This window comes from Neltuma alba, unplaced genomic scaffold, assembly GCF_004799145.2.
Source record: "Neltuma alba isolate B1F8T4 unplaced genomic scaffold, ASM479914v2 tig00003280_pilon, whole genome shotgun sequence".
Classification (NCBI taxonomy): Eukaryota; Viridiplantae; Streptophyta; class Magnoliopsida; order Fabales; family Fabaceae; genus Neltuma; species Neltuma alba.
Window position 1 is genome coordinate 30,930 of NW_021633220.1, and position 22,876 is coordinate 53,805.

At 33.9% G+C, this 22,876-nt stretch overlaps 3 protein-coding genes and 1 non-coding gene across 4 annotated transcripts; 2 read left to right on the plus strand and 2 right to left on the minus strand.

Moving 5' to 3' along the window:
- The first annotated feature begins 1,818 nt into the window (after window positions 1-1,818).
- LOC114741128 (phosphatidylinositol transfer protein 3) lies at window positions 1,819-4,324 on the plus strand. Its single transcript, XM_028929383.1, has 6 exons — window positions 1,819-2,248; window positions 2,922-3,180; window positions 3,280-3,316; window positions 3,413-3,518; window positions 3,869-3,979; window positions 4,077-4,324. Exons 1-6 carry the CDS (start codon window positions 2,042-2,044, stop codon window positions 4,191-4,193), a joined length of 837 nt encoding a protein of 278 aa, XP_028785216.1. The 5' UTR covers window positions 1,819-2,041; the 3' UTR covers window positions 4,194-4,324.
- Window positions 4,183-6,884, minus strand: LOC114741127 (pentatricopeptide repeat-containing protein At5g50990). Its single transcript, XM_028929382.1, has 2 exons — window positions 6,742-6,884; window positions 4,183-6,631 (listed from the first exon to the last, which is right to left on the minus strand). Exons 1-2 carry the CDS (start codon window positions 6,878-6,880, stop codon window positions 5,112-5,114), a joined length of 1,659 nt encoding a protein of 552 aa, XP_028785215.1. The 5' UTR covers window positions 6,881-6,884; the 3' UTR covers window positions 4,183-5,111.
- A 4,250-nt stretch (window positions 6,885-11,134) lies between these two features.
- Window positions 11,135-11,239, minus strand: LOC114741137 (U6 spliceosomal RNA). The gene has a single exon (XR_003739754.1). It is a non-coding gene; the product is annotated as a U6 spliceosomal RNA (small nuclear RNA).
- A 4,192-nt stretch (window positions 11,240-15,431) lies between these two features.
- On the plus strand, window positions 15,432-17,544 carry LOC114741130 (protein UNIFOLIATA). Its single transcript, XM_028929386.1, has 3 exons — window positions 15,432-15,882; window positions 16,315-16,700; window positions 17,161-17,544. The coding sequence occupies exons 1-3, from the start codon at window positions 15,432-15,434 to the stop codon at window positions 17,542-17,544; spliced, it is 1,221 nt and encodes a 406-aa protein (XP_028785219.1).
- Window positions 17,545-22,876: the final 5,332 nt, after the last annotated feature.

Here is a 22,876-nt window from a genome sequence, read left to right on the forward strand (position 1 = left end):
ATCGTTATGGAACTTTTTTAATGAATGCTACACGAGTGAATTAGGTTTTAATATTTGATTGATGACTCTGGCCAAAAAAATATTTGATTGATGACTATATAAAAATATTAATGTACAATAAAAATTTTTAAGTTATAAATATAAATTTTGAATAGTAGATTCAAAAGTTCAAGTAGTAGTTTCACCAGAAAAAAAGGTTTAAGTAGTAAACATGCACTCATTTGATATTTATTTTGTTACATAGTTTTTAATGTAATTATCATTCCCTTTTAAATTTTAGCAGACATAAATAAGCCATCAATTAGTTAGTTGTTGGTTGGGAACTCCGTGACAACGAAATATGCCCGCTTCGTTGATAAGATCTCTATTGTAAAATTTGATACTACCTCCGGTCCTTAATATAAAACCCTGTTTGATTTTATTTTGGTCCTAAATATAAGACCCCAATCCACTTTGTCTCTTATATTTATGTATTTTTTTCCTAAGGTAGTCTTTTAATAATTATAGTTCTAGCCAATATAGTTGATTAGTGAGGATATTTTAGGAAAGACAACACCTATTTATTACAAATAACTAATTTAATTCCTTTCCTTAATCTCTTCAAATTAGTCAACTGGGTCTTATAATTAGGACCGGAGGTAGTACTAAATTAGCATATTGCAATGACACGGACATTCTGAATATAGAAAAAAAAAATTAATATTTAATATTTATTTCCAATAGCTGCATCCTTTTGTTCCCCAAACACATCACGTTTTGATGTATTAATTATTGAGGCTAATTAAAGAGCATTTTTATTCTTGAGAATTTTAAATCCTTAATCTTGAAAAAAAATGTTTCAATATTCTCCACCATTAAATCATTGCTAATACCATTACTTATCATTGGTTTTAGCTTGGATAAAAGGAAAATTATAAAATATTGAGAAAAATTTTCACAAAAATAATAAATTTTCTTTGCTCCTATTTTTCTCTACCTATTAAGGGGGGAAAAAACTCCCCAGACTTGCAACGATTGAAGTAATTCAAACCCATTTCACAAAAAGCAACGACAACAAATCATGAATCAGAATAAGAATCAGATTCCTATTAATATTAGGGTAGAAAACAAAGATAATTTTTTAATAATTTTTAGAAATCAGTTGACGTTAATTTTTATAAGATATTTAATTATAATTTTTAAGGTTTTCTCTATGTAATTCTTCCAATCAATTTGTATTCTTTTTTTTCTGTGGTAATTTTCCGATCAATTTTTATAAGGTATTTATTTATTTTTCTAGGGTAAAAGTTCAACTATTTTCAAAGGAGAATTAACATAAGATCTTAAAAGAAAAAAATACCAAAAAATTCTAATAACAAGTGAGAAATTGTTATTTTCTATATTAAAACTTATCATTATAGACTGTTGTGTTAGTATTAAGATTTTTTAATAATTATATTTTTTATTTGGGATTTATAGTAATTCTCCTTGGTTTTATTGAACGATGACCCTTTCTTAATAATATTCCAAGGGCGACACTGGCACACTGCCTTCAAGTCATTTAAGGAAGGAAAAAAAAAAAAAAAAAGAGTGACACTGCCTAAATTTAAGATAGCTAATGATGCCCACAAAAAATTTAGGATAGCTGACACCTTTTAATTCTTTAAGAAAAAAGATGATAACAGCACAAATTTCATGTACACAAGTGAGTTTGAAACAATCATCCAAGCATTGAATTTGAAAGTTTCAAAGCGGAAAGTTAAAACAATAGTAGTAGTTTTAGAACAAACTAAAACTAAAGTCTTACGAATGCTTTTACACGTCAAAATCAAACCTGTGTGCATCCATGGTCAAGAGGGAAACCAGAAAGTCATGTTTCTGTAATTGGTAAGTTCGTAACCTACCACACCAGCACCAAATGCGTTTTATTTAAAGGCCGGCTTTGGTATATGCAACTTCCAGATTTCCCCTTCTCACATTTCACCATCTCAACCTCTTGAGGATTCTCTCCCTTCCTCCGCGGTTCGAACACCAGACAGCTTGTGGAAGCAGAGATTCAGCAATGGAGGCACAGAAAGCATACAAGAGTCCTCACAAATCATCCGCATCGGAGTCCGAAGCAGATTCGGCCTCTTCAACTAAATATGAGGAAGCAGAAGCGGAAGCACAAGTTTCAGACGCAGACGGTGTAGAAAACAGCACCCAAGCAGAGCTCACCAAGATCCCTCTCATGAGAGCCGCCGTTGAAGCCAAGGATCCCTCCGCTAAGGTAGCCATTTCCTCTCCCCCTTCTGCTTTATGCTACCAGTTTCCAAGATCAATACGAAATTCTGACTTTATTGCCGTCGTCATTGTATGAATTCTCACATACAAAGAAATATATAGGGTTCGAGTTTTCCGAAATCGGCACGATCATTACTTCATTCAGAACTCGTTCTTCCCAGTTTATTCAAAGTTAAAACCATATGTTAGTATCATGCATTTCTTACGATGCTCATATTGTCCTTTCACGGCTTGGTAGCTTATACTGCCAGTTCCATTTGATTCGGTTTTCAATAATTTTAGCCCTTTCATCTTTCTCAGTCTCTTTCCAATTTTCTGGGACATCCCCGGGGACCCCCCTTATTTTTTTCTCGAGTTTTCGGCCGCGGTCGGAGAGGATCAACTAATCATTTTTCCGGTGAAATCTAACCAATTTCTTCGAAGAGAGCAGGCGCATCGACGAGAACACTGAAGTCTTCCCCGAGTAGTCTTTCTCAGTATTAATTGATCGGCACTTGAATGTGATGGGCACTTATTTCCAGAAATTTGATTAATTAATATTAATTAGTCTGGTGCTTATATATTTTTTGCAAGGAACTGAGAATTTAAATGCTTTTAAACATTTAGCTAGGAACGGTGGTGGATAAAGTACAAAACTTTATGGGTAAAATAATATTCAGGAAGCAGATGATTTGATGATCAGGAGATTCTTGCGAGCTCGTGATCTAGATATAGAGAAGGCTTCAGCAATGTTTCTCAAGTTTTTGAAATGGAGAAGATCATTTGTTCCTAATGGCTTCGTATCTGAATCAGAGATTCCCAATGAGTTAGCCCACGAGAAGGTGTACGTGCAAGGAGTCGATAAGTTAGGACGACCAATAATAGTCGCCTTTGGTGCAAAACATTATCAAAACCCAGATGGCGTCGATGAATTCAGACGTATGCTTCTTTGTATTTCCCCCCTCCACATTATATAATTTCATTGTTTCAAACTCACCTGCAAATTTCTCAGTGACGAGTGACTTTTTGTGGGTGCAGGATTGGTGACCTATATTCTTGAGAAAGTGTGTTCAAGGTAATATTTTATCTTTTGAACTTGCATTGTAAATTTTGAATTTGGCATAAGCTTGCTAGAATACTGGGAAATAATGAATATCTTTTGATGTATTAGGATACCACCGGGACAAGAAAAGTTTGTTGCAATAGCAGATCTCAAAGGTTGGAGATATGCAAACAGTGACGTTCGTGGATATCTAGCCGCTCTTTCTATTTTGCAGGTAACTGTGGTTGTCTTCCGCACCAACCAAAAATTAAATGAATAAAATAATTGAGAATAAAAAGTAACTTTTGTGTTCCTGCATATGAAAACGAAAATATTAAAGGCCAAATATTGAATAATAATCATAAAAACATGATAGATATTGCACACCACTATACCAAATGGGCTATAACTAGTTTTTGTTAATATTAATAATTAATTATCAACGATAGCTCTGACATAGTGACTTTGTCAAAACATCCAGACAATCTGATGTCCCGATATTTATGGAATGAACAGAGCTTTTCTTTATCAGCAGGACCTTCCGATTATTGTCTGAATTTTCTTTCTTTCTTTCTTTTTTTCCAGGATTACTACCCAGAAAGATTGGGGAAGTTGTTTATAGTGCATGCGTCCTCCATATTTATGACAGTTTGGAAGATGATATACCCCTTCATAGATAACAAAACCAAGAAGAAGGTAGCATTTGAAATCCTTAACTGGTTGGATAGTTTAAGTATGAGAAATATTAACGAGTATGTGATAACGACGACGATTATATTAAATATGGGTGCAGATAACCTTTGTGGAGAAGAGTAAGATCAAATCAACACTGATGGAAGAAATAGACGAAAGTCAAATCCCAGAGACATATGGAGGCCAACTTCCATTAGTTCCGATCCAGGATAGCTAATTTATTTACTACCATATGCTTGATTTTATGATTTGTATTATCTTCTTTTGCATTAGATAGCTCCCAATGCTGTATCAAATGCTATATAGAATTGTAATTCCACATGATAATCAAGTTATATATCTATATATTCAATTTGCTACTGCCTATCATCCTTCACATTGTAATAATAAAACCGTATTGATCAGTATCAAAAACCTTTTCTACGTAGAAATTGAAAAGTACAAGGAGATGGGATGATACGTCCACCTTTATTAAAGATGAATGCAATCCAAACTTGTAACAAAGGAAATCTCGAATGAACTAGTCCTTCGTCTTCAATGAATCACCTCCTCCATCTTCCACTCTACTCGGCAGCCGCATACGGAAACTGATGAATTGTGCCCTAACTTCCAGGAGTTATTGGCAATGCGACAAACGCTAGCTTCAATTGAAGCCAGTGATAATCTTGGGATTGTCTTCCAACGTGGTGCACTCTTCCTCTGTTCATTATAACAGCCCAGTTGCATGATTAACATTTTAAGTTCTTTCGTACACTTTTGCACAATTGAATAGTAGTTGCTATTTAATGGATTTCAGTTCACCACCCACGTGACCAAATTTAATAGTCAATGAATTACTTGTCTTTAACACTCAATTTGATGCGTCTTCGTTGTCGCCGTCTCCCACTTGGGCTGTGAACGTACGGCAGGAATAACCACGAGCTAGTGGATGGATGCTCTGGAGGCAGCCTCATAGCATGGAAAATCACACTAACCAGGCCTCACTGCTTCATCATTGTCATATAAATAAGATTCTGCAGCTTGGGTATAAGTTCTGACAATTTCTCGTTCATCAAATGCCCGGGGATTTTGCATTCATTCGCCGAACACCATTACGTAACTTTGTAGGCAGTTCTGTGAAATCATATTTCTTTAGCTACCAATAGTCTCCACAAGAGCACAAACCATCTTCAAAGTGGTGAAAACGGATTCGATCTCTCATAATTATTACTCTGCTCAACACCCTTGACACAATCTTCATCAAACTATGACAGTCTTGACAGATCCGAAGGTTTTTCCAAATCCTAATCTCTGTTCCTGGACTACTTTTCAGGATCCCATAGGCCAATGCCAATTTCTCACTGTGAAAACTTAAATTTTCCTCCTTTTCCTCTTCAGAAACATCCATCAAAACCAGTTCAGTCAATGGCGTGAAACCTTCCAACTTAGCCCTTTGGATTAAACCTTCCAGCACCCTGTAAATTGCTTTTATCTCAGCATGTGACTTATCAGCAGCCTTGAATTGATGAACGGTACCTCCTAACTCAATCCAACTCTTACCTCGGATTTTCCGAACTCCTCCCATTCTCATCATGTGTCTCACTCTCTCAGAACCATCCCACTTGTTTAAAGAGCAATACATATTTGACAGCAAAACATAATCTCCACTCTCTATGCGGGTTATATTAGAAATGGCAATTTCGCCTAGTTCTTTCTTTCTATGTGTTCTACAAGCACTAAGAAGGGCCCTCCAAATTACAACATCCGGCTTCATTGGCATCTCCTTAATAATAGCATGAGCCTCGTCTAAGAGACCGGATCGCCCCAAGAGATCAACCATGGCTCCATAATGCTCCAATTGTGGCCGAATTGAGAAACAAGTCTGCATTAAATTGAAGTATCTGCGACCCTCTTCAACCAAACCACAATGGCTACAAGCTGTAAGAATTCCAATGAAGGTAATTGAATCAGGGAAAATGTTTTCCGTCTTCATCCTTGAAAATACTTTAAATGCATCCAAAGCAAGTCCATGAGATGCCAACCCATTAATCATTGCGTTCCAAACAGAAACGTCGTCACGCCTGGCGCTTTCAAAAAGTTCTATAGCCGCATTGATTCTGCCACAGTTTGCATACATGTCAATCAATGCCGAACTCAATATATAGTTTAGTTCTATTCTTTTCTCGATCATCAAATTATGCACCCATTCCGCATAACTGAGAGCACCTAGGCGTGCACATCCGGTGATCGTGGAAGCAAATGTGAACCCATCAGGTTCAACCTCTGAGCTTAGCATCTCCTTGAAAAGCCTTATGGCATCATTAAAGCGTGAGTTTTTCACATAGCCTCCAATCATAGAGTTCCATGATACCACATTTCGAGCAGGCATTTTGTTGAACACCTTCTTGGCAATATCGCACTCCCCAGTTTTCACAACGCTTTCAATCATTAAATTCATAGTGAACAGATCAGGACCCGAACGTAAAACCCAATCTACAACTTGCTGGGCAATATGATAGTGACGAAGGTGCGCATACGTCGAAATTAGAGATGACGCAAGAGATGGGTAGATTCCATATCCAAGTACGATAACTCTCGTGTGGGCTTTAGCCGCAGTTCTAAAATCCATAGAAATTCTACAAGCTTCAAGAACACGGGAGAGACCCTTGTGATCATCTGAGATATGTTCAAAACAAGAAGAAGATTTGTTTCAACGAGATTTTCTTTCTGAAATTGATAGGCATGGGAAAAAAACACAGACATTTCAAAAAACCGAGGGAAAATACCAGTGAAGGAATCGTGTGAGTCAGAAGAGGATAAGAGCTTTCGCAATGAACCATTGGTAAGTGACTTATGTGACTCGGAAGAAGAAGCAAATCTCTTGGCTCCGTAGCCTGCCCTCCACAATGTCGCCGTCGTTTTCATCAGTGATCCTCCTAGCTGTTCAGCAGTTTTGTTTGGTTCGACTGTCACTGATATGCTATCATGAAAAATCAATTACCTCCACAGCATATTTATATATCCAATTTATATCAGGTTCCCACTTCCTTAGTAATTTATATCCAATTCGAACACAACCAACTTATGTCATTACATATTAGCAAACATTGTTGAAACAAATCCTTTTACACTTGCATATACACAACATACATAATTTGTGGGTTTCCCTCTCTATAAAGATGCCAACGTAGAAGGATATGGCGGGTCTTATACTACTATCTTCAATCCTAAATATAAGAGCTAGTTGAATAATTTGAGGAGATTAGAAAAATAAGTTAAGTTAGTTATTTGTAATAAAAATGTGTTGTCTTTCCTAATATATCCTTACTAATCAAATTTATTGGCCACAACTATCATTATTAGAATGATTATATTAGAAAAAAATAAATAAATATATAAATTGAAGTCTTATATTTAGAACTAAAATAAAAATCAAATGAGATATTATATTAAAAACCGGAAGTAGTATTATACCAACTCTTTGTTAGTGGCTAAAACCTGTTACTTTTCAAATGTCTGTTATTGCTGATGATGGGCCTAATGGCATTTTTATTTGGACCACTCTCTGAGGCCCAAATTTATTTGCCGAGTTAACCGTCTCACAGTCATGGCCATTGCTTATCTTTGCAAAGGTCACTTTTGGGTGAGGCAGAAACTTATGAACAGAAAGTAACGATGACTTCTATAGAGCGTCCGAGTCAAGGTCAAAGAAAAAGATATATAGCGTCCAAGACTCAATATGACAACTAAATTCTACAAACAGTTGTGGATAATGCTAGGAAGGCTCAAACTGCGATTGGAATTTAAAAAAAAGAAGAAGTTATGTTTGGAATAATATCATAAACAAATTCACTTTTGCTCAAAATTTATCTTAAAGCTGAAAAAAAACCTTTTTAACTTTTGATGTTTTTTATATTTAAACATTTGAAATTGATGACTTTTTTTTTAACAGTCTATTTAAATATAAATACATTATACTAATTAACTTTTCTTCTAATTTTAGTTTGTAAAAACAAGCAGGAATAAAAATCATTTTTACAAACGTTACTTAATACAGGCTATTAAAATGATGTCATATATGGCAGTCAAGTCATAATTGGTATACACAGTCATCAAAGAGTGTTGTCCATGGCACCTCACTCCATGTCATTTAAGAGGAGTCCAAGTCCAGTGCAATATGGGAGATTGGAAGTGTTACAGTGTCTGGACTTCAATTTGCTACATCAAAACCCAAAAAAATAAGTACCTGTAATGATAGCAATACGAGCTGGTATTAGTAAAGAGTTGACTTATAACTTATAAAATTGTGAGTTTAAATCTTGCTATCAATAAGAAGATCTTGTTGATAGCAGATTCATAATTATTTACATAAGTAAACTTTGAGCATGAAAACATATCCTAATTCTAGTGAAATCCAAAACCCAACTCACCTAAATTCTCTTATAACACGATTGACCCATATAATGCCATCTTGGCTATCAACTATCATCTTAGGCGCCAATTTGGTGCTCATTTGAAGTGATGGTAGGAATTTTGAAAAGTAGCTTATAAATATTTTATTGCATTTTAAAAAAATAAAATAAAAGAAAGGAGGTGTGAGTTTTGAGATAGGCAGTTGGAGGAATGGAGCTGAGGGTAATGATCAGAAAGGACCAGATTGCCTAAAAAACAAAAAGGACCGGGGTGAGAATAGGGTGAGCTGTGTTGGGATCCATTGTGCTGAGAACCCAAGACGGTGAGTCAGACGTCTCGTACATTACGTGTCGTTTTCTTCTTCGCTTCAAGACGCTTTCTTAACTCCCTTCTTAAAAGAAGATAAAGCTCCATTTTATTATTTTATTTCCTCCTCTTTTTGTAGGCAATTCTTAAAAAGTATTACCTCCATTCAATTATAAAACTTAATTTATATTTTACAAATGAATTTTTATATATAGGATTAGAGGTAATAGTATTTGTGACAATTACTAATATATCTATAATTAATAAAAATATTTTTAAAAAATAATACTTAGCTATTATAAATAACTAACTTAACAGATTTTTTTAATTTAATCGATTTACATTCATATTAGTGAATTTTAGTATATACATTCACAGTTTTTTTTTTTGGCCGAAACATTCACGCGGTTAGAATCATGTCAAAGTAACCCAAGCGTGTTTTTCTTTAGAGGCCATGAGAATCTCTGATAGGATATGACTAATACTCTTTATTACTACAAATTTATAGCATGAGGATGTGTTTGGGAAACTCTAGAAACATTTTTCAGAAGTATTTTTTTATAAATCGAGACAAATTATTTTACATATTTACTTTGTATACTGTAAAAACATTTATAAAATCAGAGTTTTGTTTTTATCCAAACACTTTTTTAGTTCCGGTCCTAATTATAAATTTGATTTTGTAATGCAAATTGCTTAATCAGAAGCCTCTTTGTGCTAATTGTAAATTACAATACTACCTCCTCTCCTAATGGAAAATGAATATTATATTTAAAATTGGAGGTACTGTCATTTTATATTGTTAAATCAGGAGCCTCTTTGTGCTAATGGTCTAAATTTTTCTCCTATATGCTAGAATTTGATATTTCTTAACTATCTGAACGACCCATTTACTAACTCGTTATTTTCTATTTATTCAATAAATCTTATAGAGAGAAGCGTTAACTAAATTTCTAAATTTAATGAATTTTTAATCTAGAAAAATTATTGTAAATTTTATTACATACACTGCAAAAGAATATTCAAAACCTCGCACAAATGACAAGCCAAGATTACTTGGGATGATAGATCATCTATATATATATATACTGCCTCTGATCCGGAATGGTTGTATAAAAGTTAATTTTAACATTTGATTTGATTTTAAATATAAAATCTCAGTATATTTTATTTATCATATTTATCTATTTTTAAGATAGTCTTTACAATAGTTATACATGTTAAATATTTTATTAAATAATATTTTTAGCTAATACACATGATTAATAAGGATATTTAAAAAAACACTTATTTATTACAAATAATTAGTTTAACTAATTTTTTTAATTTATAAAAAATAGTCAGCTACCTTTGATATTAAAAATTGAGGTAATATACATACATATATATATATATTAACAATGTGGTTTTAAATTTGAATCTAAATTCAAAGATTCTTTTAATTTTAGTTTGCAGAAGATCTATAGGTATTATCTTCGATCTTAATTATAATATTTTAGTTAGAATCAATAAATAAGATCTTACAATTAGAATCAGAAGTAGTACAAGTACAACAACAAAAAGTTGATTTCACATAAACAGGTTGAGTTCGCCAATAGCAAGGATGTCGGGAATCGAATCGAACTACCAACATCATTCTGTTCTCACTTCATGAGACCCACGACCATCTATATTTCACGGGAACAAAATAAGATATGTTTTCCTGATCCTTAATATAAGACTCATTTAACTAATTTGATTAGATTAAAAAGTTTAGATAAGTTAGTTAATTATAAGAAATGTGACACGGTTTTTTTCTAAAACATAATAATCATCTTTTTTAATATCTCCTCTCCCTCTTATATTTGATTATGGTTGAAGGAGTATTCATAAGGGTAATTTAAAAAAATTGATAAATATGAAAAATAGGTTTTATATTTAGGATCAAAACCAATTCAATAATTGGGTGCTATATTAAGAACTGGAGGAGTGTGTATTTATTGGGTTGTATAAATATGCAAAAATACATATAAATTTTTACTCAAAATGCATCCATCACTGTAAGCTTTTAGGAGATGCAAAGGCATTCATGGACTTGTAAAAATAGAGCAAAAATGATAAAATCGTTAAATTTGCTCAATGGTCATTATTTTTTGCAGTGGAGTCCATGCTAATTTTATAAAGGTACGAAAACATCTTTTACTTAAAAAGACAAAAAAGATTGAGGTGTACAAAAATCTGTAAACTTTTAATCAAAGTGCGTCGAACACTTTTTTTTTTCTTTTTTTTTTCATATGTGCAAAAGCACCTATAACTGTGCAAAAAATTAATTTTTTAAGTTTTGGTAAAAAAGACTTTTATTAAATTTTATTATACTGTTATAATATTAATAATTTTGTAATTAATACATACATTTGATTTTCTAAATTTATATCAACTTTTAATTTAGTCTTTTAAGTTTATAAAGTATATTGTCAGCACCTTTTATTGGACCATTTCTCGATTTGTGTGTGTCATCCTTGCACAGGGGCATACTAATCTTTTCTGTATTGTACCTTTTATTAACACTGTTGGTTTCATTAACAAAAAGTATTGATTCAAGGAATTTAAATGGTAACCCCATAATTAAATATTAAAACATTAATCTTTAATTTACATATTTAAAATAAAAACTATTTCTTTCGAAACACCCAAAAAACACATACACACACCCACTTACTCCATTAACAACTTAAATATGAGATTTTACAATTTCGCTAATGAATTTAACAACACTGACCACCTCATGCTTAATGTTTGTCATCATTTTTTCATTTCCGATGCGTCACTCTCTCATCCTAGTCAAATTCTTCATCTAAACCCTCTACACTCACAAGCCCATCCCCATTCGAACATGCAGCAACAAAGCGAGTCAAGAAATCAGGTGATACTAGCATTTTAACGGAAAAATTGTTTACCTTTTTTCTTTTTCCAGATTTCGACTATTGCTCCAGCTTCGTCTTTTCAACTTTCTCTCTCTTCTGGTATATTATGTGTTTTCTTTCAGTTCATATCTTCAAAGAGGTTTATGGGTGTTTTAGTCTTTCTACTGAATTGACAAAATTCTATATTGATATCTCATACCCATTTGGTCATTTCAAATTTCAACAGTTCTTTTTTGTCATTTTCCTTATATTAAACCATATATGTACACGTGTGACAATTAATTAAGAAATTAATATAGAGGAAGCATGTTATGTTATTAATCCGTTCTCTGGAGTTCTACGGAACAATTCCGGGTTGAGTGTCACCGAGTGTCACATAGCAGGGTGAGATAAGATAACGTCATTTGTGATGCGAACTCAGTAACGTGCATGTGGACACCCATGATAAGTCTAATCCTCGTCTTTATTTCATTTTCCCTTTCCAATTCTCATTCCACGATCCCCTGCCTTTCCTATAGAACTAGGGACTGAAGACCAGACCGGTTCAGTAGGTTAAAAGTTAGTGGCTCGGATTGGAATCAGCCGGAAGATCAAATCAATAAGAAATTAAAAAATTAAAAAATAATTTAAATTTTTATCATATTGTCTAAGAACTAAGTATTAATTTATTACCTTGAATTACAAACAAAATAATGATATACTTACAATTTATTTGACAAATTGACGTCATAGTAGAGTATCATATTAAAAAAATCACTATACACTAATCCAGTAACCCTAGCAAACTATTAAAATAGCTATATGATAGCAAAACATTCTCACTTACAATCTACTAATCACTAAACTAATAATTATTAATAGCTTAAGAGAGAAGAACAAGTTTTTGAATCAATATTTTTTTTTTAAAAAAGCAACACCGGATTGACCCCTGATTGGTTTGGTTTACACCGGGTCATCCTGAGTCAATTTAACCCTAGTTTGCATGGTCAACCAGACCAATTACCTGGCCAGTTTATATGTTTTTAGGTTAAACAAGTCGGTCCAGTTTGGATTTATATACTATGCTATAAAATTAAAACCAGGACACTTACCTAGATTTTTTAAACATCTACTTTGGAATTTGATTTCTGACTATGTATGTGAAAAGAGTCTCATAATTATCATTAAATCATTACGCGCGGAAATTAGTTAGTGCCACCAACCCTGAAAGCCTAAAAATTAAGAAGAAGGGAAAGGAGACAAAAACAAGAGAAGAATAATAATAATAATAAAAGGGGAATGAATGAATGGAAGAGTGAAAAAGAAGGAAAGTGGTGGGGCGGAGTAATGAGAGAAGTACAGGAGGAGGACAGGCTTTAGGGCAGAGACAATAGGGGCCAACTGAAACGCTGTACTTGGGGGGCACTGCCATTTCTTACATTCATTTAATCTAATTTAATTAAATGAATAACAAGGAGAGACCATTATTTCCTATCCATGTATATATTTAAATGTAAAATAGAAAACAGAAGGATGAATTGTTGTGCAGGAGAAGCAGTACTGGCTTGTCGCATAGCTCATGCTCCAACGCCTCAGTGAGATTTGGTCTGATCCTTTTCACAGTCAATCTACCAGCCTAACCCCCCCTATCCTTCTCTCTCCCACCCCCTGGGATTTATCATTTATTATCAATTTATTACTGCTATGATCATTATCACCTCGATCTTAATTATAAAAATTAATTGATTAAATTAAAAAAATTAAAAAAATAAATTAAGTTAGTTATTTATAATGAATAAGTATTATTTTTCTTAAAATATTTTTACTAATTAAGTTTATTAGTTAAAACTGCTATTATCAGACGGACTATCTAGAAAAAATATATAAATATGAGAAACAAAATAGATTAGATTCTTATAATTAAAATCAAAATAAAAATCAAATAAGATCTTATATTAAAAACCAGAATAGTATTATGCAAAATTCATCCGTTAGTCGTGTATAATTTTAAACAATTGAAATTTAGGTTCTAACTTTTTACAATTTTAATCATTTAAAACTTTAAAACTTCAAATTCATGACATAAATAATTTTATTTTCTAAAACATGGACTATGTTTTTAATGATTAAACTCTAAAAATTAAATTGTATCAAATCAAAGTTTATGACTAAAAAAACTTACTTGTGTCAAATTAGATTAAGTTATCACTGAATTAAAATTATAAGAACAAAAGATGAATTTATGTGGCCAGTGTTTTCGTATCAATATTTTTTCCTCTTGTTCTTATTATAGGACACTTCCAATTAATTTTCATATATTAAGAAATAACAGTTAAATGATTAGCTTTGTCCTACGTGGATAAGTCTTTTCAATGCTGCCCCTTCAATTTTAAACCTCAATTATTGACAATATCGAAATGAGAAAAGGTAATTAGTGACATTATTGGCGACCCGTACTTGAAAAGAATTTGCTTTTTAAAAGACGCCCTCTAATAAGAACCAAATGGAATAATAAAATAGTACCTCCTGTCTTAATTATAACAATTAGTTAACTAATTTAAAAAGATTAAAAAATAAATTAAATTAGTTATTTGTAATAAATGGGTGTTATTTTTTTAAAAATATCCTTAGTAATCAGGTGTATTGATTAGAACTATCATTATTAAAAAGACTAGCTTAAAAAAATATATAAACATAAGAGACAAAATGAATTGAGGTCTTATATTTGGATCAAAATAAAAGTCAGGTGAAGTTTTATATTAAGAACCGGAGGTAGTATTGTTGATTTAGTTCTCAAATTTGAACACAAAACAATTTAACTTCTCTAGTTTCTTCATTCAAGCAACCTTCTCTTTATAGTCTCTTAACCGGAAAACACACAAATTTCTATGATTTCTTAGTTCAATAAACCATCAGAATTGATATATAACGATTGAAAATTCGTGGATTAAATTAATAATTTTTGTAAAAAATAAGAAGTATGAGCTATATTTTTGTTATAATAAAATACAGAATCTATCTTACAATTAATAAACCGGAATAATACGTCTTAATTTCCAAAATTTGTGAAATGTATGTATCTAATACACATATGAGATAAAATTTTTGAAAAGAAAAAGGTATAGTATTTATAAATTATAGACATGGCCATATCTCAACTCCTGGGTGAGCATAAGTTTACCTTGAGAATAATTCACCCAATCTAAGATGGAGTGAGACGGGCACACTCATTCCCGCTATTTTGTGATGTCCCTCTTAATTAAGACATTTAATTTTCTGGAACTAGATTGTGTTGGATTAATTTAGGCAGCGGTTGACCTTTTTGAAAGCGGCAGATTATTGTGGCGCTGACAGAATGGCGGAGTAATCGATGCTAATTATGGAATAACACGCACACACTTGAAGGGAGGAGCACAAAAAATAATGGAATAATAAAAATAATTAACAGTCAAATCAGTGGTCAAACCCAGCCCAGGTCCAAGACAAAGCTTACGTGGCACTTCTTGTACTCCATCCCTCGCAATGGCTTTAACCGCAGGCTGTGTCGTCGCAGACTCGCAGCACAACGTCTCTAGTTCTCTACGGTTCAGACCATTGGAGACAAAAGAACAACGAACAGCTAGTTCGGTTCATTTGTGACTGCCCGGTTTCATCTGGTTAACTATCCCTGAACTTCCCATAACGACCCCACTCTGTTCCTGAGCTAGTCTGGGGAAATCAAACTCACGCTCAAGGGCATTTTCGGCATTCTGCGATTTACCCAAGCCTCATCTTCTCCCAGCTCTGTCTTTTTTAAGGGTTTTACGCAGGAACTTCCACCCCAAACAGTACTTCTCTCGCTTCCTGGCTTTCCATTTTCCGATTTTTGCCTGTCCATGGATCCCGACACATTCACCTCCAGCATTTTCAAGTGGGACCCACGCACCATCCTCTCAACTTCCGCGCTTAACCGCCCGCCGCTTCTGGAGTACACGATGGCTCCGCCCCCGCCGACCTCGGCTGCCGTCGTGAGGTGCTCCAGCAGGGAGGTGGGAGGGCTGGATGAGTTGTTCCAAGCTTATGGGATTCGGTACTACACGGCGGCTAAGATAGCGGAGCTTGGGTTTACCGTGAGCACTCTTGTCAACATGAAGGACGATGAGCTTGACGAGATGATGAACAGCCTCTCTCAGATTTTTCGCTGGGATCTCCTCGTCGGAGAACGATACGGTATCAAAGCCGCCGTGAGAGCCGAACGACGACGTATCGACGAAGAGGATTTGCGGCGTCGTAACCCTCTCTCGGCGGACACCACCACGAACGCACTTGACGCTCTCTCTCAAGAAGGTGAACCCACTTTTCCACTCATTTCTCGGCATTATTTATATACTCTGCTCTTCTGGTAAACTATCGTTAGCCGTCTTAAACATCTTATGAAGAAATAATTATTCAAATATTGTGCCGGAAGTGAACTTCATATCCTGACTGTCAGGCAATAAGAAGGCTTTGAGTAATTCTCATCCCTAGTTATTATAGATAGAAACTGGAAGATAAAGAGCTAAGAGAAATTAGAAAAATTGAACCGAGTTGATATTACTGTTATATTAAACTACTGTTGTTGAAGTCGGCTTACGAACAGCACTATTTAATTTAATATTTTATGAACAATACTGTAGATAATGTACTAAATAATTAGTTATTAAGTTGCCGGTGTTGCTATTGACCGTGATGATGAGAACGCATGTTGATCCATATATGTGTGTGTGTGTGTGTGTATAGGTTTGTCGGAGGAACCAGTGGTGCAACAAGAGAAGGAGGCGGGAGGCAGCACGTGGGAGGTGATTGCGGCGACGGAGAGGAGGAAGCAGCAGCGGAGGAGAAGGAAGACGGCGTCGAGGATGAAGACAAGCCAGAACCACCATGACGACGAGAACGACGATCCGGAAGAGGATGGCGAAGCAGAAGACATGAACGAAGAAGGAATGAACAGCGGAGGATGCGAGAGACAGAGAGAGCACCCATTCATCGTGACGGAGCCTGGGGAAGTGGCACGTGGCAAGAAGAACGGCCTGGATTATCTCTTCCACCTCTACGAACAATGCCGCGAGTTCTTAATCCAAGTCCAGAACATGGCCAAGGAACGCGGCGAGAAATGCCCCACCAAGGTACCAAAAAATTCTGCAAAATCCATACTACACCCTATCCCCCCCCCCACCCGACCCGACTCAACTCAACTCAAATCAAATCAAATCTTGTTCCTTTTCTGTTTTGTCTATTTAGCTTTTCGCAAATTCTCAGTCATGGTACTACAACGTATTAACATTGCCACAACAGCGAGATGTTCCAAGAAACACGTGACAAAGACAGGGCCTCTGGTGGGGTCCTGCAGCTTCTTCTTTTATCACAATGAACCGCGAGTTAAAACCATGCTCCTCATGGATCTTAACGCGACTTCATATGCATTACAGGGATATACATAGGAAGGAATGCCATATGGGGTTGTGGGTTGTAGCTAGTAACATGTATATTTCGACAATATTAACTGTCTCTTGAAAGCTCCAAGGAAATAAGAAATAGAGATGTTAGATAGGGAGGGGTTTGTGAGCTGACACGTGGAAGGTGCAGGTGACAAACCAGGTGTTTAGGTACGCGAAGAAGGCAGGGGCGAGCTACATCAACAAGCCCAAGATGCGACATTACGTGCACTGCTATGCCTTGCACTGTTTAGACGAGGAGGTGTCGAACGAACTGAGGATGAGGTACAAGGAGAGGGGTGAGAACGTGGGCGCGTGGAGGCAAGCCTGTTATAAGCCGCTTGTGGCCATCGCCGCGCGTCAGGGTTGGGACATCGATGCCATCTTCAACGCCCATCCTCGTCTCTCCATTTGGTATGTCCCCACCAAGCTCCGTCAACTTTGTCACGCCGAGAGGAACGCCGCCGCCGCCGCCGCCGCCACTGCCGGAGCTTCCAGTTCTGTCTCTGTTGGAAGCGCGCACCTCCCTTTCTGATCATGATTCAGGAACGTAGCCCCCTACTTCTTTTGCTGTCTACTGTAGTAGCTCAACCTCGAGCCTCATATCACCTTTTGTCTTTCTCTTTTCTTTTCTTTTCTGATTAATATTTACCTCGCTTGAGTATGTAACCTATATATATGTGTGTATTTAAGTTTGATCGCTCTATATATAACCTCGTTCCCCTGTTTCGGACCTTACGTTAGGGTTAAATATGATTCGCTAATGTGTTCATATGATATAGCTGGCAACGAACAATCTATGTTAAATCTATACGATGCACCGTACATTCATATACTCTAATAGTCTAATCCCAGTCAGGAAAAAAAAATTAGTTATCTGATGCTCTGATCTGAGAACTTACATCCTAGCCAACCATTTTTTTACGCCGCCGTCGGATTGCCCACGGCGGGTTTCGTGTGATTTCCTTTTGTTGTCTCTTTTAAACCGACAGAAATTGTGGCCGTCCGATTCATGAGATAATCCCCGGCATCCATCCAGGATGCTTCCCTCGTCAACCATTTGCACACCTTGTGTTTCATCTCTATGATTTTGACCAGGTGTCACAGACCAGAAAATTACATGTGATTTGTGAACTTTTCTTATTAAGACTACAACAACCACAAAATTACATGTGATTTGTCAACTTTTCTTACCAAGACTACAACATCGTATGATTTCCAAGTTCGTGCTACTATACTGTCCTCCACTTGGTATTAATACTGAATGTTTCATTGTGGATCGGGGATAGAGGTCAAACAAAAACATTGGATCGGGGATAAGTGCTTTATAGTAAGAAAAGACAGGGCAAGCCAGACCCAAATGTGACATGGGCCTGCACATAGCCCATTGGGCTTCCTCCTTTGAAGCATGGTCAAGAATGTGTCCTTCTCATTCTCCTTACTACGTTAAAGAGACTTCATAAATTTGAGGTTCAATCTTCAGGGTTCATGATAGAATGCTTTGCTTTTTAAGCATGGCAAAAATAGTTCTTAGATATCATACTATCTCAATTCTTAATATAAGAGTTGGATAATTAATTTATAAAGATTAAGAAAATTATTAAGTCAATTATTTGTAATAAATAGATGTTTTCTTCCCTAAAATATCATTATTAATCATGTGCTTTTGAACTACTCATTGATAGAAACTCCTTAATATGTGCAATAATTATAGAATTATTTGATAGCAAAATAGATAAATATTGGAGATAAAGTAGATTAAAATTCTATATTTAAGACTAAATTAAATTCCCAATTAGTTTTTATATTAATGATCAAATGGAGATAATATACATTTAAACTAATGCCAGAAAAAGCGAAAATTGTTCCATGATTTTTTTTTTGGGAAAAGTGCACATTGATGATTGCCTTTACCAAATACCACAAAATAAGATGATGAGCAAGACAATATGGCATCACAAGTCACATAATTTTTAAAGGCGAAAATTATTCGATGTGATATTTTTAAATTGCAATGTGGCGTCACGGGTCTGAGAGCTCAAATATAATTCTGTTTTTGAGTTATTTTCATTCACAAAATAGCTAGTTCTGATATAGCTTTTTGTTAAGACTTGTGAAAGTTGAATTGAATAAGCTGTCACAAGTCAAGATCCAACATGTATATAGAGAAGCAAACTATAGTGCTGACTGTTTAGCTAATATTAGTTTTAGTATTGATGGGGTGCTGAAGGTTTTTGCTGAACCTCCCTGACAGGTTTGAGGATGCTTGTACAATGACTTTGTGGGTTTTGCTTTCCTGCGTTCAGTTTTGATACAATAAGATAGGCTAAATGCCTCGTATTATTCACCAAAAAAAAACAGGGTGATAGAAAATAATATGGTTTTTTATTGGACATTCACCTCATGCATAATGCATCCTCTACATTCAAAATGAAATTAGATGATCTGAGCACAGAGCATATACGCGATTTCTACTTTTTAAGTTGATCTAAAGACCTGAGCACAGAGCATATACACGCTTCATAAACTATGAAAGAGTTATTGAGTTACATGAACTTTGTTATCAAACAATTTAATAGTATAAAGGAGGAAGAAACATATTAACCTTATTTGTAATTTCGATATCAAATAAGGAAAAAAATTAATTTACAAGTTTTTATAGAGTCATCTAATTTTTAATCCGGTCTTGTAGTGTTTATTTTTTTTATTTTTTATCAAGTTGTTATCATTTTACCACATTTTTAATCAGGTCTTTGAAACTTTTTTTTTTTTTTTTCATTTGATCCTTATGGTTTACCTGATTTTCAAGCAAGTTATTTTTTCCTTTTTATCAGTCACCTAAAAATACAAAGATTTGATTAAAAATCATATAAAACTATAAGTATATAATAAAAAGAAAGTAAACTACATGAACCAATTAAAAATCTGGTAAAACTAAGTGCATATTAGTTTTCTCACCAAATTACACCAAAATAAAAATTAAAGAGATAATTGGAAGTGACACTTGAACTAAAAATCTGGGGAAAGTAATATATAATTATATTCAAAGAAAACGTATAAAAGAAGGGAATTGATGATGAGAGGGTTGAAATTTGAAAGCGAAGAGAAGAAATTGGAAAATGGAAGGGCCGAAAAATGTGACTTAGGAACACAAAGACAACATCATTCCCTGGACCGAAGCCCCCGCAGCAACCGTCCCCAAGTCAACCTTATTGACCGACCTCCTCGACTTTTTGTCCTTCTATTTGAAAATTGAATCTGTATTTATTTACTAAAACCACATGTATGTATATTTATGTGCGGAGAATTATTAGTAAGTCCTGATGACAAATAAACAGTTGTTATTTACTATCCTAAGACTTGTTATTGTACATAGCTTTGTTATCACTATATTCTTTAGTAATTATGTTCTTTACTGAGGTCTTCCTATTTATATATGTTCTAGCTTTTCTTTTTACCCGCTTATTGTTCTGTTTATTTTTCGCTATCAAATTAATAGTCTTGTTGACTTTAATGGCTAGGTATAACATGACTTATTCAAATTATTAACTAAAATCCATTTTAAAATCATAAGAATTTGAATGCCATACCATATATTTTACCTTCAATAAGATGGCACTGATTAAAAATTCTTATTACATGCATTATTTATACATAAAATAAACGTAAACGAATTAATTTATCCAATCAGTTTTTTAGAATTTGAGTATTTTATTCGAACTTCAAAACCCTTATCTTTTTTTCTTTTTATACTAGCACATAATTATCTTAATATCCGATACTATTATGTTCGATTCATTTGTGACAGGTTTAATTGAAAATAGTTCTTCCAAATGTAAATTTTTTATCCACAAGGCACAATGTTTGAACCTTGATCTTATCCACAAGAAGCTTCCTTCCACTTAACTCATCAACATACCATTATTATTCCTTATTATTTACGGATGTCCCTCCTGTAAGATCGCACTCTGATATTTACAAAATAAATATAGTTCTTCCTGAATTAAGAAATTTATTATACTACCTCCTGTCTTTAAAATTAGAACTCGTTTGACTTTTATTTTGGTCCTAAATATAAGACCCCGATCTATTCGGTCTCTCATATTTATTTATTTTATTCCAAGGTAATCTTTATATTAATGGTAGTTCTAGCCAATACATTTGATTAGTAAGGATATTTTAGAAAACACAACACTTATTTATTACAAATAATTAACTTAATTAATTTTTTAATCTACTCAAATTAGTCAACTAGCTTTTATATTAGGGATAGGAGATAGTATTAATTAACACACACAAAGAGGAAGACAGAATTTGACTTTCAGCTAACACGTAGAAGTTGGGTAGGCAAAGAATATTGTTAGGTTTCCATGGTATTGGTTCAACGTTTGAAGAACACAGAATTATAAAGCTTCCAAACACAAACAGCCTCCTCATTTTCCTGCCTAACAAGTATATTAAATTTCTATAATACTATAATATAATGCATATAATATAAACTCTCTCTCTCTCTCTCTCAAGTAGTACAAATTTATACAAGAGTTTTAATTAATTCACCAACTGTTGAATGAATATTTATATAATACACGTACGTTAACGTTTGTGCATATCTTTTCATGGGAACCGACCAAATGTACAGAGTCCTGAGAGAGTTTAGATTCTTTCAAACTCTCGTGCTAGTTGTTGGTCGGTTATGCTCAAATAATTCTGCTCCTTTCTCTTTTGCGTGCGTCTCCAATTATTATTTTATGCATTATTTCCTGTTATTATTCTTATTATTATTTTTCTCATGTAAAAGCTATATATTACCGATTCAAGACGTGTTGTGATGTAGGCTGCACCCAATTGCTTGAAAAATATTTTGTATAGATCAGTTTAAAATACTGTTACTGTATGTCATTTGAGTTATAATTAAATGAGAGACAATTCGTATATATTTTAGATGACTTAATTATATATCTGAGCTCAATTTATATTCCAATATAATTATGTTTTTTTCATGTAAAATTCATAACAATTGGAGCTATTAATAAATTATAAATAATATAACTTATTTTTTACTATAAAAATTTAGGTAATAAGCTGAGTGCCTAATAAAGTCTTGACCAAGTTAAGGCATGGCGTTCAAAGAGCATTTACAAACACAGAACTTACAAATTACCTAATAAAGTCTTCACGTCAACAGTTAGGTTATTAAACTGATATTTTTATAGGATTTGTGTCAACTCCATATTGATTGGATCAATCTTTGTCAATAATACTATGGATTCCTTTTCTTTTTTCTATTTTTAAACATTTTAAGGGGAGACGGGAGACCTCTTGGCATATACCACTACTGTCAATCCTAAATATAAGAGTAAGTTAGATATTTAATTTAGTCTTAAATATAAATATAAGATTCTAATTTATTTTATTTTTCACATTTATTTATTTATTTTAAAATAGACCCTATAATTATTGTACATGTTAAAGAGTTTTCATTCTAATACATAATTAACAAGGATATTTCAGAAAAAATATTACTTATTTGTTGCAAATTAAATAACTAACTTAATTAATCTTTTAATATTCATAAATTAGTTATCTAGCTCTTATATTAAAAATAAGAAGTAGTATAATGTTAAGAACGAGAAAATATTGATGTGCCCTGGATAGGGTTCTGCCATGGGACATTCCTTATAAATCAGCCAAAAAGAACGAAAGAAATAACGTAGGAGTGCATATAAACAGAAGGAAAAAGGATCCAAGAAAAAAACAGCTCCGCTTGATAAATTGCACGACTCCAGAGAAGATCCATTATATTACCATTGGCCAAAAAAAAAGAGAGGAAATTTTTTTTTTTTGCTTTATCTTTTGTCCTAAAAAGT

Coding starts and splice junctions, on each gene's coding strand:
- LOC114741128 (XM_028929383.1), top strand. CDS start 2,042: ATGGAGGCACAGAAAGCATACAAGAGTCCTCACAAATCATCCGCATCG. Junction 2,249..2,921: donor CCAAGGATCCCTCCGCTAAG/GTAGCCATTTCC, acceptor AATAATATTCAG/GAAGCAGATGATTTGATGAT. Junction 3,317..3,412: donor CTTGAGAAAGTGTGTTCAAG/GTAATATTTTAT, acceptor TTGATGTATTAG/GATACCACCGGGACAAGAAA.
- LOC114741127 (XM_028929382.1), bottom strand. CDS start 6,880: ATGAAAACGACGGCGACATTGTGGAGGGCAGGCTACGGAGCCAAGAGA. Junction 6,632..6,741: donor CTCACACGATTCCTTCACTG/GTATTTTCCCTC, acceptor AACATATCTCAG/ATGATCACAAGGGTCTCTCC.
- LOC114741130 (XM_028929386.1), top strand. CDS start 15,432: ATGGATCCCGACACATTCACCTCCAGCATTTTCAAGTGGGACCCACGC. Junction 15,883..16,314: donor TGACGCTCTCTCTCAAGAAG/GTGAACCCACTT, acceptor GTGTGTGTATAG/GTTTGTCGGAGGAACCAGTG. Junction 16,701..17,160: donor GCGAGAAATGCCCCACCAAG/GTACCAAAAAAT, acceptor TGGAAGGTGCAG/GTGACAAACCAGGTGTTTAG.